The 15,619-nt window shown below is 27.0% G+C and overlaps 1 protein-coding gene across 1 annotated transcript; it reads left to right on the forward strand.

Moving 5' to 3' along the window:
- Positions 1–6,947: 6,947 nt before the first annotated feature.
- Positions 6,948–14,935, forward strand: LOC124941643 (phragmoplastin DRP1A-like). The gene is made up of 16 exons (XM_047481988.1): positions 6,948–7,175; positions 8,236–8,299; positions 8,398–8,502; positions 8,801–8,902; positions 9,446–9,496; positions 9,570–9,631; positions 9,723–9,813; positions 10,573–10,637; positions 10,902–11,096; positions 11,206–11,325; positions 11,639–11,709; positions 11,813–12,038; positions 12,469–12,519; positions 13,420–13,648; positions 13,727–13,866; positions 14,545–14,935. The coding sequence occupies exons 1-16, from the start codon at positions 7,047–7,049 to the stop codon at positions 14,671–14,673; spliced, it is 1,830 nt and encodes a 609-aa protein (XP_047337944.1). The 5' UTR covers positions 6,948–7,046; the 3' UTR covers positions 14,674–14,935.
- The last annotated feature ends 684 nt before the right edge of the window (positions 14,936–15,619 follow it).

A 15,619-nucleotide genomic window follows, 5' to 3' on the forward strand; every position in this document is an offset into this window, starting at 1 on the left:
AGCCGTTGGCTAGCGTATAAATAGTCGTTGAATGGATGACTTGGACTGGAATCCAAACGCGTTTGTAACGGCGTTAAGTGGAGCCGATCCTTACTTCACGACCGTTGAGTTTGTCGCCATGTGTATGGATAATAATAAATAAATGTGTTTTTAGTCAAAAAGTTGTCCATTTTGTTCATTTGGAATTATTATTATTATTATTAGTACTAACCCACTTATAGGTATAATAGGGTTCTAATTCAATACAAAATTGATTGGAATGGAACATGAAAAAATAAATTAGGATAGGATAGTCTTGTATTTTTTGGTTCGATTTTAAATACTTAAAATAGACTTGTCAAATTGTTTATAATTATATTACCAAGTTAGTTAAGTAGTAAGAGTCGGCTTAAAAAACCAAAATGTCATGATAGAGTTATGTATTTTTGGGTTCGACCTTAAATGACTTAGAATAGACTTGTCAACCGGTTTATAATTACCCCCACTAATATAGTTTAATGGTAAGAATCGGTTTAAAGATAAAAAGTCATGAGTTTGATTCCATCTGAAAACATTTTGAGTATTAAAGGAGGGTCGTGGTTGTGCGTTTAATGCTAGTTCTCTTTTAATTAAAAAAAATAACTATTTATAATTTTATTTTGTAAAGTTTTGTTTTTGTTATTTCCTATTCACTTATTATTTTTTTTTTATTTTTTTTAGGATTTTCGATAATTGGATTTGTGATTTAATTTTAGTTTTATTTTTATTTTGTGTTGATGTCAATTTTATCTGAAATAAAGATGCAATATTAATTCGGGCCGGGTTTGAGTTAGTATTTAATTTGAATTCAAGCAAGGAAAGATAAATGATAAAGAAGAACCAACGTCATACACAAACAGTGTTGCTTCATTCATTGATTGAATCTGAAGGTTATGAACAAAGGGAGGCAGATAAAAACTTAAAAAGAAAAGGGTTGAACTTATGATTGAACACAATAAGAAGAAAAATGTTGAAGATTTAATTGATCTTTTGTCCTAACGTCAAGAACTGTTATTCAGATTTAGGAGGAAGAAGGTTTTTCTAAGTTAAATGTAAAAGCCGAAACTGAATATTAATTCTTCTCTAAGACAATATACCTATCTTCCTTTCTCTAATTACTAAATAAATTAGGTTAAATTAATATCGCTTAACCCGCTAACATATCAATCCGAACTCACCAACTCGAACTCGACCTAAATTGTCACTATTAAGTATGGACTCTAGTTTAATTTAAGATATTTTAAGTGAAATCGAACACGTGCATTTTGGTCTCTTAAGAACCGTCATTGTGACTTAAGCTAGCTTACTGGATTATTATTATTATTATTATTAGCCCAATTTATTTTTAAAGCTTGAACTCGAATCAATTTTATAAATGGAGTCAGACTTTGTGTTATAGAGGACTTCAACCCATTTTCTAAAAAAACATAATAAACGGTTGTCTTTTTACTTTAACATATTATTTTTTTTTTCTTAACTAATTTACCACCTTTATAAGAACAAAATAATATTTCTCTTTTTTCGATTTTTCTAATTATCCTTACACATTATACATATTTAAGGCATTCAAATTATATTCGATAGATAGTTTTGAACGTGTATATCTCAAAATAAATACTTAACTTAAAACACAAATATACAAATTGGTAAATTCATACGGTAAGTTATGTCGTTTTAAATTTTTTTAAAATAAATACCAAATTTATCTATTTTCTCAATTTTTAATCTGATTACACATTGATTTAGTCACCCAAACCAATTTTGACAATTAGAATAAGTAAATCTCGAAAACAATACTAAATAATAAAAAATACATCTAAAGTTTGTATAAATATCATCTCATTTAAAATGTGACAAATTAGTTTAAAAAATAAAAATGATACATTAAAATAATTTTAAGAAAATTGACGTTTTATCCATTTAAAAAAATCTCAAATAACTATAATTTTGATAATTAAAATATTAGTTTACATAATTTAAAGTTTAAGCCAATTTAAAAAACTAATGGAGTAACGGTGTTAATTACCATTTTAACTTTTGTACAATCTTATCCAACAAAATAAATGAATGAATCTAGACATTTTTTTTTTATAAAACTTAGTACTTATTCATGTGTATCTTCTTTAATACTTAATTATATATTTTTTTTAATTGATACATGGGGGTCACATGTTGTAGAGGGGTCAAGTCAAATAAAAATTAATACAAGCAATAAAGAATAAAAACTTTTGCTAAAATTATTATATGAATTAAAACTGTATAAATAACATAAAAATAATAATAATAATAAATAAATAACTATAATAATATATAAAATCTAATACTTTCTTAATAATATATTATACTATAAAATGTTATTTAATTTTATAATATAATTTGATATATTTCAATATTCAATTAAGAATTGTTTTATTCAAATAAAAAATGCTTTTAACTTTTACCCTTTCATATCTCAAAATGTAAATATAGACAATTTGTCTATATTTATTTGGGACAAAGGAAAAAATGCTCAATACTATTTGATATAATATTAAATACAGTATTTCCTCACAAATATATTTTATACTTAATATAAATATATAATTAAATCTTAACTTTTATATTTGAATGAATCATTTTAATTTAACTTAATTTTTATTACAATAATAAATAATGATATATATGTATAATATATATATATATATATATATATATATATATATATATATATATATATATATATATATATATATATATATATAGATATATCCATTGTAAAAAAATTCAAATATTTATGTTTTTTTAAATAGTCCATGCATAAAAAAATATATAAAATAGATAACAAAAAAAATGATACGATTCACTTAACCAAAATATTACAAAAACATAAATTTTAGAATCATTTTAGGATTTTGAAAATATGATTGCCACTAATAAATCTTGATATTTTGAATCTCTCTTTAACTAAATTGATTTTTTAAATATTTTTATAATATAAATAATGAGAAATCTGACCAACAAAATGAAAGAAAATTACCTTTGAAAGGTATACAATGAACTTATTTTGAAATTAATATTTATTAGTATCGCTATCATAATTCACTTTTACAATTATCAATGTTAGAAGTGAAATTGATTTTGTTTTTTATTTAATATAAAAGATTTTGATTGATATATATATAAAAATAATAATTAAAAAAATATTAAAATATTATTTTTTGACAAATTTTAGGTCAAATTAAAAAAAATTTGATCAACTATTAAAAAAACAAATTGATTTTAAGTTTTAATCAAGTTAATTCTCTTTTAACAAATAAGCTCCTATTTTATTTATTTATTTGGTTGTGAACCAAATTTAAATTTTGAGTTTGTTTGCACCGTCATAACTCAAATTTATTTTTTGAAAAATTGAATTTAAACATTTTATTTAAAAATATTTTAAAAAAAATTCACTTGTACAAATAATTCACTACATATACGAATATATATATATATATATATATATATATATATATATATATATATATATATATATATTCATCATTAATTATTATAACTAATTTATATTTCTTATTTTTTTTCTTATATTAATATTAATTATTAATTATTTTAAAATTATTTAGTCTCAATGATTGGATATAACAATAATTTATCTTTTCAATAATAAATATCCTTCGACACAAAAATAAATTAATTAATAATTAATAATTGAATAATAATAGAAACTCATTCATAAACATCAAAAAAAAGTAATAATCAAATATTAGACAAAACAATGTTCCTTATTAATATTATAAGTTATGAATAAAAAATTATTAATTTTATTTTTGTTAATATTAAATTAAATAATAAAGAGATCTTTAAAAAAAATATTAAGTAAAACATAAAATTCATAAATAAGTTGCTAACTTTTTTAAAAAAAATTAGAATTTAAGAATTATGATAAATAAAAACGGATAAAAAAGATGAAATAAAAAAAAAACTAATATAAAATTAATAAAAAAAATTATCTAATTTAATTAATAAAAAAGAAGGAAAGAGAAAATATATTAATATTTAATTAATAAATATATAAATTAAAAAATAAAAATTAACTATGGTTACTAAAAGAGGCTAAATGAGCCAATTTTGAATAATATGTATATTTAAATGACCTTCTATTAGTACATACGCTGTCTAAGTGAATTAATTGTATAAGTATACCGTGTGTGATTTTTTTTCCAAAATATTATTTAAAATTATAGATGAATAGAGTTAAATTTTTTTAAAATTTTTTTTCCAAAATATTATTTAAAATTATAGATGAATAGAGTTAAATTTTTTTAAAATTTTATTAATAATTTAATATGTTATGTTTCAAAACATGATAGTAATTTAATTCAACAATTTGACCCAAATTTTTTTTTTAAAAAAAAAACATTTTCACAACCATTTATAAATATTTTAAGTTCAAACTCAAATTTAAATTCAGATAAATCAATTTCACACTGTATACAACCAAATAAATAATTTTAATATTAAAGAAAAATAATATTACTATACTTACCCTTACATTATAGTTTATTTTAATATTTTTTCTTTAAAGAAGAGCCTTCCAAATATTTAAAAATGGAAGCTCGTTTGAAGTAAACTTTGAATGATTTTTAATCATAATCTTATTTTTGATGATATTTTATTTATTTTTAATCATAATCTTATAATGGAATTTTATTGAGTATATAGAATATAGATAAGTAGTTATTCCTCGTCTGCTCAAATGTAATAAAATATAACTACTAACATAACTTTAGATTGCATCAATTAAAACACACATTATTCTTGGTTGGCTAAATAGGAACATCTAAACATTTTTAAATTAGAGTGTTTTTAAAATATATATATATATATATATATATATATGAGAAATGATTAGGTGAGGGAATTTGGTGAGGGAATGACTTGGCATAATCTTATTCGCTGAAAAAATCAAGTCATTTCCTCACCAAATTCCCTTACCAAATTCCCTTACTCTATTACTCCTCATATATATATATATATATATATATTTATTTATTGAGAATCAAATTTAAAACTTTCATTTTACTTAGATAAGACTATTGTCACTAAAACTAATCAAAGTCAAAGCAAATACCAACAAAAATGAAATATTACTTATCAAATTTTTATATATTTAAAATTTTAAAAAATATTAGTAATGTATTAATAGTAGAACTACTCGTGAGTCACTCAGTCCAAGATCGACATGTGTTTGACTTTGATCAAGTTTGAGTCGAGCTTGGTCAAACTCGAGCTCATATAATACTTTACCGATTACTCGATGACTTGTCGAACTTTTTCGAGTCTGATAATAAATATTTTAAACTTAAAAATAAATATTTTTTTCTACAAATATTTAAATTTTTTAATTTTAATTATAGTTTTTCGAGTCAAATTTTAGATAAATAATCAGAATTTATAAACTCGTTCGAGCTCGAGCTCAAGTCAAGCTAATAAATATTTAATCGAGTCGAGTTCGAGTTCAAACTGACTTGACTAATTTGCAACCCTAATTAATAGTTAATAAGATACATGTTTGTATTTTGAGAGTGCATTAAAAAAAACAAAAAAACAAAATTAAATATAAGTCCTATTTTATTTTCATTTTTATTTTTTCTACAATAAGTTTAAGTCTCTAATTTTAATTTATGGTTCCATCCTAAGAAACAAACATACAAAACCCATAAACTAAACATAATAAAGTTGTAGGCTTAAGATTTGTTGCGGTTGAATAAGTTACATTACATTTTCTTCCCATTTTTTTTATAAGATGTAATCAAAACAAATCATCATTAGTGATGAAGTGAATCAAGGAAGTGAAGGCTAAATAACATTTTTTATTATTTTATTTTATTACATTCTGTTATATAAAAAATCATGTTTTGGATGTGTATTAAGATTATATAAAAAAATTATAATTCTAAATTAATTAAGTATCATTTTACTATATTCTTATCTATTATATCGCTAAATTCATTAATTAAAATACAAAATTTTATATATTACTAACTTTTAAATATTTTTAATAAAAAAATAATTTTTTTAAATATACCAAACAAAACTATCACAAATTAGTTCAATAATTCTATATTGAGAGAAGTATATAATCTCATTAGAAATATTGTTTTTTTAGTACAATTTCTTTTTATCATGATTTTTATTATTTTTAAATAATAACCCATATTATAAATTTATAATTACTATTTAATTTCTTTTTATCATGATTTTTACTATTTTTAAATAATAACCCATATTATAAATTTATAATTACTATTTAAATTAATTTGTAAATATTTATGATTTCTTAGAGCTAGTTTGAATTTTAGGTTTAAGATTTTCTTTTAGGTTATGTTTTTTAAATACAAATCCTCGGTCTTGTTTGGTGAATCTGAGAAAAAGATTTTTTTAAAAATTTTTTTTTTTAAATATTTAATAGTATTTTTATTTAGATAAAATAATATTTTAAATTATATTTGAACTAGGTATATATTAAAAAGTTTAATAACATTTGTTTATTGAAACTTAAACTTAGTTGACTTAGTTTCTAAAATGTTCAATATTTATTTAAAACTGAAATTATTTATTTTATTCAATAAAATTTTTAAAATTCTTTTATTTTATTTTTATTAAATTTAAATTTTAAATAAAAAACATTTTATTAATTCATTAAAAAAATCCCAAATAATATTTTTAAAATCCAACCAAATTCCAAAATCCAAACTCAAACAAACTTTACAGCTTATATGATATTTAATTTAGCTGTCTTAACAAAAAAGTAAAACTATTTGTTTCTAAAAAAAATATTAATTTTTTTCAAAAAAATCAGTCTTTTGAAACCAAACAAGACCTTCAAAAGCAGTCCTCAATTTGTCCATCCATCTAAACAGTTCCCTTTTTCAAACCATTTTGGCCGGCCTTCAAACTCTTTACCTTTCATCATCTCCGTTCTCTGTTTCTCTCTCAACTACTTCCTTCTGATCTCACGGCCTTTTCTGAACTGGATCTTTGCAGAAATGGATAGTTTGATTACTTTGGTGAACAAGCTTCAAAGAGCTTGTACTGCGCTCGGCGATTATGGTGACGAAAGTGCTTTACCTACTCTTTGGGACGCGCTTCCTTCTATTGCTGTTGTCGGTGGTCAGGTCAGATCTCGTAACTCTAGATCTCTCGATCTAACTCTCAAAACTTTATCGATTTAGGTTCATTTCTTCGAATTTCATTGGTTCTAGCGAAATAGAGTAGTTACGTAATGTAATGTTAGCTCCGATCTGATATTCAGATTGTAGAAACAGATTGAGTTCATACTTGATTTGGATGAAATGATTGAATCTGCTCAGTGAGTTCCTGATTTTCCGTACATAACCGTCGGTTGCTGATCTTAGTAATTTGAGTTCTGATCGTTTATAGTTCTTTTGTACACATTGAGCTCTTTGTCTGGAAAAGAATCACATATATCTTAAGCTAATTTGTCAAGTCAATGGTAGTCAACGAGCTTCTCCATCTTTTTTTAAATTTCTTTGCAAATAAGAGGTTTCTCCAGCATTCTTTCATTAGATACTCTTATTACTTAATTGATTTAGGTTCATTTATGCGAATTTCATTGGTTGTAGCGAAATAGAGTAGTTACGTAATGTAATGTTAGCTCCGATCTGATATTCATATAGTTTGTTAATCATTGTCATACTTGACTTGGATGAAATTATTGAATCTGTTCATTGAGTTCCTGATTTTCCGTACATAACTGACGTTTGCTGATCTTAGTAATTTGAGTTCTGATCGTTTATAGAGGTTCTTTATGATAGATTTTGTCTTTCACTCGTACATTTTTCTATCAATGATTCTAGGTATTCTAATTCCGCTCATTATTTGTGTATTACTTGAGGTTGTTCATATGAATCTTGCCAATGTAATTGAACAAATTGAGCTATTTGCCTGGAAAAGAATCACATATATCTTAAAGCTATTTTGTCAAGTCAATGGAAGTCAACGAGCTTCTCCATCGCTTTTTTTAATTTCTTTGCAAATTAAAGGTTTCTTCAGCATTCTTTCATTAGATACTCTTATTACTTGTTATATTGTTCTATAGGGAGCTAGTAAAATAAGGGTCTGAACCAAAAAGGGCTTAGTGTTCAAACTGGAGCATGATTTTTTTTTTCTTGAGTGTATCATTTTGTTTATTATCTATGTCTTAATGGTTGACAGAGTTCCGGGAAGTCTTCTGTTCTAGAGAGTATTGTTGGAAAAGACTTTTTGCCTCGTGGATCTGGTAATATTGTGTTCTAAGTTATATACTTCATGCTTGTTCAGTACTTATAGCATGTTAATAAGATTGAGTTTAGAATAATGATGTCATATCTTGTGTAGGAATTGTTACTCGGCGCCCTCTTGTTTTACAGCTCCATAAGATTGATGAAGGAAGAGAATATGCAGAGTTTATGCATCTTCCAAGAAAGAGATTCACTGATTTTGGTATGTTTTCTATTAGACTATATTGGTCAATCCATAAACAGATTGTTAGCCAGTTACCAAATTTAATAACCAAAGGGAACAAGAGGTGGCAAGTATGCTTATACTTCTAATTGAAGTTACTCATGATTAGACAAAAGTATTTTTATCTTATGTTCATTGACCACTTATTTACAATCATATTGTTCCATACATGTCTTCATTTGTCTGCTTACCATATTGCTGCATCTTCATTCTCCATTTTGTAATTGTTTTTCCATCTTATACCATAGTAGTTCATCATCAATTGTGAATTGTGCAGCTGCTGTGAGGAAGGAGATAGCTGATGAGACTGATAGAGAAACTGGTCGCTCAAAGCAAATTTCAACTGTCCCAATTTATCTCAGTATCCACTCTCCCAATGGTAAGACATCTCATGATTCTTTTCATCCTTATTGACATACTTTTCATCTTGTAAATATAGTATCAGTGTAGGCAATGAAATATTGTTAGATATATTGTAGGAAGTTATAATTAGTTAAAAAGTGGAGTGGAGACTCATTAGCTCAATGGTAGAGTCTTCAAGACTATGTGTTTGAGTCTTCACACACGGACCATTTACACAAAAATAGTTACAGTGGAAGTATGACTTTCTTTGTTAGTTGTTATTTCCCAGAAAACTGTCGGCATTCAGGTGATAAGTGAAAGTTAGTTATGATTCAAAATTTTCTTCTCATGTTTCTTTGCTATTTTTTAGACGAACACACTGAAAATATATTGTGTCTATGTAGTAATTACTAATGTGTCTTTTAGAAAATTGTTGCTGTCATTGATATTGCAAGTGCTACTACCATTAAGTATGATTTGACATAAAATTTTACGTACATGTCCAATTTTGTTTCCAGATAGGCTTGATATCCATGTTTGACACTATATTATCTCATGACTATTTATTTGGATTTGACAGTTGTGAATTTGACACTTATTGATCTTCCGGGGCTTACAAAAGTAGCTGTTGGTAAGTTATACATTATAATTTCCCCTCCAGCAACATTGCACTGTTTTATTTCCTTATGTTTTGCTGGTTTTAGATGGTCAGCCGGACAGTATTGTTGCTGATATTGAGAATATGGTTAGATCTTTTATTGAGAAGGTAATTACATTTTGATATTATTCCAATGTTTTTATTAGTATAAGTGTCTATGATGTGACATATTCTAATGTTCTTCACAACTTACAATCAGCCCAATTCCGTAATATTGGCTATTTCTCCTGCTAATCAAGATCTTGCGACGTCAGATGCAATTAAAATTTCTCGTGAAGTTGACCCCACAGGTAATATATTATCGGATTTTACTTCCTGTGCCTTTTGGTTCTTGATAATTATGTGAATAGGTAATAAATATCTTCTGCAATGTGGAAATTCCCCTTATATAGAACAGTGGTAAATCAACTTTTCAAGTGCAATTTGTGGGAATTTAGGGAGAGGGATTAATGACCTCTGTTTTGTGTGTTTTAATGAATGAAATTACATGAATATTTATAGAAAGAAAATAAAGAAGGGATAACAACCACTAATATAGAAATTACTTTAGTAATAACTAATCACTACTTAGTTGATTCCACTAAGCAGGGCATAATATTAAATTCTTTTAGGATAAATTTTGGTGCCATACCCATACCAATGGGTTGATTTGTTATAACTTTTTTCATAATAATCATCATCAGGAAAAAAAATATATTTGTTATGTTTGCAAAAAATCACAATTGATTTGAAAAAAAAAAATCTGAATCATGATAAAAAAATCTCTATACCAAATTAAGGAAAAGTTCATTAGAATTTGGATCATGTTCTAAAAGATAATTTGTATATGGAATAAAGTATACAAAATCACATTATAATTTGGATCATGATGAAAAAAAAACTTATACCAAATGAAAATAAACGCTTTTAATTTTAGCATTTAATCGTTTTCATCTATTGTTCTTCTTTGAGATTGAACATATACTTTGCAGCTAATTTTAACGTCTAAAAATGGTAGGAAGCTGTATGCTAATGTTCTGGTACTATTTTCTTTGGTGGTTATACTTCAGGAGAAAGGACACTTGGAGTTTTAACTAAGATTGATCTTATGGACAAGGGTACTGATGCAGTTGAGGTATGTTCCTTTTGGTGAGCTTATACACAGATTGATGAATTGGCAACTTCTAGAATGTTTATGATGCATGGCTTATAACATGCTATATCTGTAAATATTGACAGTTTCCTTTTATATTACTCTTTCTTTTATAAGCATCAACAATGAGTCTATGCTGTCTTTCTCTTCTTATTAAATGTTCTAGTATTAGTTATTGGAGTAAAAATCTTAACCGGGAAAGATGAAAACATGAGAAGATGTACATTTTTTAAACTCTATTTTCAGATATTGGAAGGAAAAGCTTACAAGCTAAAGTTTCCATGGGTCGGTGTTGTCAACCGCTCCCAAGCTGACATCAACAAAAACACTGACATGATAGCTGCCAGACGTAGGGAACGTGACTATTTTGCAACTACACCAGAATACAAGCACCTGGCTCATAGGATGGGTTCTGAGCATCTAGGGAAGATTCTTTCCAAGGTAAGCCCTAATGGAAAGATACTCTAGAAATATGTATAGTTTATGGGGATTTATGTAAATTTTGATTGTAACTAATTTTGAGAATACATTTTTTTTCTCTTATGTTCAGCATCTGGAGCAAGTCATCAAGTCTAGAATCCCTGGCCTTCAGTCCCTTATTAGCAAAACTGTTATTGAACTAGAAACAGAGCTGAGCAGTCTTGGGAAGCCGGTTGCTAATGATGCTGGAGTAAGTTTTTTGCTTATACTTATATTTTCTCCATGATATTAGGATGCTTGTGTACAATTAAAAATAAAAATAAATTATACTTCAATAAAAAATCAAAATAATGAAAATGAAGTCGTCCATACTGATGTTCAACCAAAGGTCCAAAATCCACTTACGTAAATTTTTATAAAAGATTTTAAAATGTTTAAAGAAAGGATATTTTTAGCCATTTAACCCAAATAAATTTATTTTTCATCAAACATGCTCTTAGTGTTCTTTTAGATGTCTATAAAATGAAATATTATTGAATCATTCTCCATGTACCCTTTTGCAGGGCAAGTTATACATGATTATGGAAATCTGCCGCAATTTTGATGGAATTTTTAAAGAACATCTTGATGGCATGTAAGCGAAGTTGTGTAAATCGGTCATTAGTCAATAGTCACCTTCGTTGCAAATTGAGGTCTTAGCATTCTTCCGTTTCATTATGATTCATTTATGTGTGCAGACGGTCAGGCGGTGACAAAATATATAACATATTTGATAACCAGCTTCCTGCTGCTTTAAAAAGGTTGCAATTTGACAAACAACTTTCTATGGAGAATGTTCGTAAGCTAATTACTGAAGCTGATGGTTATCAGCCTCATTTGATAGCTCCTGAGCAAGGATATCGTCGCCTTATTGAATCTTCATTGGTATCTGTTAAGGGACCAGCAGAGGCTGCTGTTGATGCTGTATGTATTTCGTGAATAACTTTTGAAATTAAAGATCTCATAAAATTAGACGAATATATGATAGTTTAGGCCATTGTAAATGTAGTTAGTCTTATCCACTCATAGTAGTTCAAGTGGTAAGAGTCTTGATTCCCCCTTAAGAACACTTTGAATTGAAGTAGGAAGATGTGCTCTAGAAAAAAATGTAGTCAGTGTTGCCAATTTGGAAACCCTTTAGTTTCTCCGATCCTGATAAGAAACTGTCTGAATTTTTGTTTAGTTTCCAAACGTGATCTCATCTGGATAACCAACATCTATGGATTCTACATTTCTGACAAAACTGCATATGAAATATCAAACCTTTTTATTATTCGGAATTGGAAGTTTTATTAACAGCTGATATAATTGGAAAAATACTTCTGATTTTGACTTTTCCAACTATTTTGAACAGGTTCATTCCGTACTAAAGGAACTGGTACACAAGTCAATCAAAGAGACTATGGTGAGTAATTGGGTATTCAATCAACAAGGTTTTGAGTTATTAGATTCTTAAATGCAATGATACATTAGAAAGTTGTTCGATGCGTGTATGGGTGAACAAACTTTTCCAATTCAATCCTTTATTTTAAAATAAATTAGCTTCGATCCAAATTAATAAATATGGGTTCCACCCAAAATTCTTAAACAGTTACTTGTGCATGAGTAAATTCTATTACGCTCTCAAGAATATTTTTTCTAAAATGGTCCATGTATTGTGTAAAATGAGACTAGGCATGGCATTAAAAGAAGTCGGAAATTAAAATTCATGAAAACCAAGAGATTAGTGAGTACAAAGTCCTCAAGAAGGGCAATGAGCTCCTTCATATTTTCTAGTACTATCTTCTCTCAAGATTTTTTTAATGGACCTATTTTGAAACTGCTCTTTTGTCACAGTCACGTTCCCATTAAAATCTTCAAATTTAAAACTGAAAGGGATTTCTTTTCTGTTTGGTATACATATATTTTTTTCTCAATTATGGTGTTATTTTCTCTTCATTTGGTAGAAAATTTAATTTATGGTCGGATCATTATAATTTTTGGCGAACATAACAAATTTTGACTGATTTTTTCTAATCATACTTTTGACGAAAGAAATGCATACCAAAACAGACCACCTCCCTCTTTAGAACATTTTGTAATTTCTCTCTAGAAGAGAAAGAGTATTAAAGATTTTATTTTCTTTTGAATTGAATGAACCGTAGCAAAAAAGAAAATGTTCCGATGAGAACATTAACCATTTCTTTTCCGATCTCTTGGAAGAGATAAAAGAAAGAGATCTAATGAACCTTTTAGTAGGATTCGAACCCAAATGAAGTAATAATCCCTCGGAAATGCAAATTAATTTAGTTTCTGAATGTTGCAGGAGCTAAGGCAATACCCAACACTGAGAGTTGAAGTTGCAAACGCAGCGGGTGAATCTCTGGACAGGATGAAGGAAGAAAGTAGAAAAGCAACTATGCAGCTGGTAGAAATGGAGTATAATTACCTTACAGTTGATTTCTTCAGAAAACTTCCTCAAGATATTGAAAAGGGTGGAAACCCCACTCTTTCAATCTTTGATAGATACAATGATTCTTACCTAAGGAGAATTGGTAAAACATTTAATATTATTATGTTTCTTTTGCTTCTTCAGTAATAATTCTTCCCCCTCACCCTTTCCATCTCAACAGGATCAAATGTTTTATCATATGTCAACATGGTATGTGCGGGTCTGAGAAACTCCATTCCAAAGTCTATCGTTTATTGTCAAGTCAGAGAGGCTAAGCGAAGTTTACTCGATATTTTCTTCGCTGAATTGGGCACAAAAGAGGTACGCCTTTTTCTCTTCTTTTAACGTATTTACAAACCGCCACTAAATTTCTGAATCTGTCACTGATTAGATTCAGTTTTTAAATGTGATCTCATATGGATCCATATCACCTCCATTATCTAAATTGGGTGTCATTCACTTTCAAGGACTTTCCGACATCCTTCTTTCATTACATAGAAAAAGTGAGCTACAAGATACTATCATTACTGCTAGATTATCCCCATTTTACGGCAAGTCTCAAAAAGAAAGATTAGTCAGAGTCGAGATATTGCTAATCCCATTTTTAGGGTATCCCATTTTATTGTCGTTCTCATTAAATAGTGTCCAAAACCAACCATAAATAGTCATAATAAGGACTTGTTCAATCTCGGGATATTTGGAAAATTTCAAAAACTTTGATCATATATGACCTATTCTTGCCACCATCAAAATACTAAAATATAGCTCGAGTGACAAGAATCTTGCTTAAGAGACCAAAGGTCTCGGTTCGATTCTCACACCTTAAATTGACACGGGTTGCATGACAACTAAAATACCTTTAACTTTATTTTTTATAAAATTTAAACTAAAATAAATCCCAAAAAACCAACTTTTCTTTTCAAAAAACCCACATGGAAACAAGCTCCAAATGGTTTTTTACCCCAAAATAACCCATTTAAATTTGCTGTATATGCACAGGCTAAACAGTTGGGGAGATTATTGGACGAAGATCCAGCAGTCATGCAAAGGCGTATCTCACTTGCAAAGAGACTTGAACTATACCGAGCTGCTCAAGCTGAGGTTGACGCGGTTGCATGGTCCAAGTAAGTTATCGATCTACATTTATCCCCATATTAGTATGGAGATCTCATTCATTCATTGTTCGCTACGAATATGAAAAAGAGACTTATAGATAGATATATGGTAACTAGATAATGGAAATCACATGTTATGTTTGGAAACTTATATGTAATATTAGTAGTAGTAGCAACATTCGATTTCAAATTGAGAGGCTCGGACTTTTTGGATTGCGTATCGTATCGGAAACACATTGGTGGTGTTATAATTCTTTTGAAATTTTAATTGGTTTGTTTATATTATTTATATATATATAGTTTTCTAATTAAAATATCTATCACCACAAATTGGGAAAATATTTGGAAACATTATTGATGCACATGAAATCATTTGTCATGTTTTGTTAGCCATATTTGAATTTCAATGGGTAAAACTAAGTTTAGATATTTTAGAGTTATTATATCGATCAAATTCGAACGAAAAATATTTGATATGTCCATTTTGTAGAACTAAAATAGATTTATAAGTTGTATCGAAACATGCATACAAAATATTACACATCTATTTAATTAATATATGAGTTAATAAAGCTTTGAAATTATAGGAATTTCAAATATTGAAATTATAGGAATTTCAAATATTGAAATTGGTAAGTTTTACTTTTAATTAACATTCAACTTATTTTTTTATTATTTAAAATATAAGAGAATTATATATATATAAATAAAGAAAATAGGTTTTTATTTTAGTTATTATTGAATTATTGTACAACAAACAAACCGATTTTAAATTTATGATGTTAAATTAATTTTTCTTTGTAATGGTAGAAGGCTATTTTTTCCTTAAATCTATTAAGTAATTTAATTGTTTTTAGTCTTACATTTTTAATTATATTTATCTACTTTTACATTTATTTAATTAAAATTTTATTTCAAACAATTATTATTTATTATGTTATTACTCACATATTTCACTT

The sequence above is a fragment of the Impatiens glandulifera genome, chromosome 6, assembly GCF_907164915.1.
Source record: "Impatiens glandulifera chromosome 6, dImpGla2.1, whole genome shotgun sequence".
NCBI lineage: Eukaryota > Viridiplantae > Streptophyta > Magnoliopsida > Ericales > Balsaminaceae > Impatiens > Impatiens glandulifera.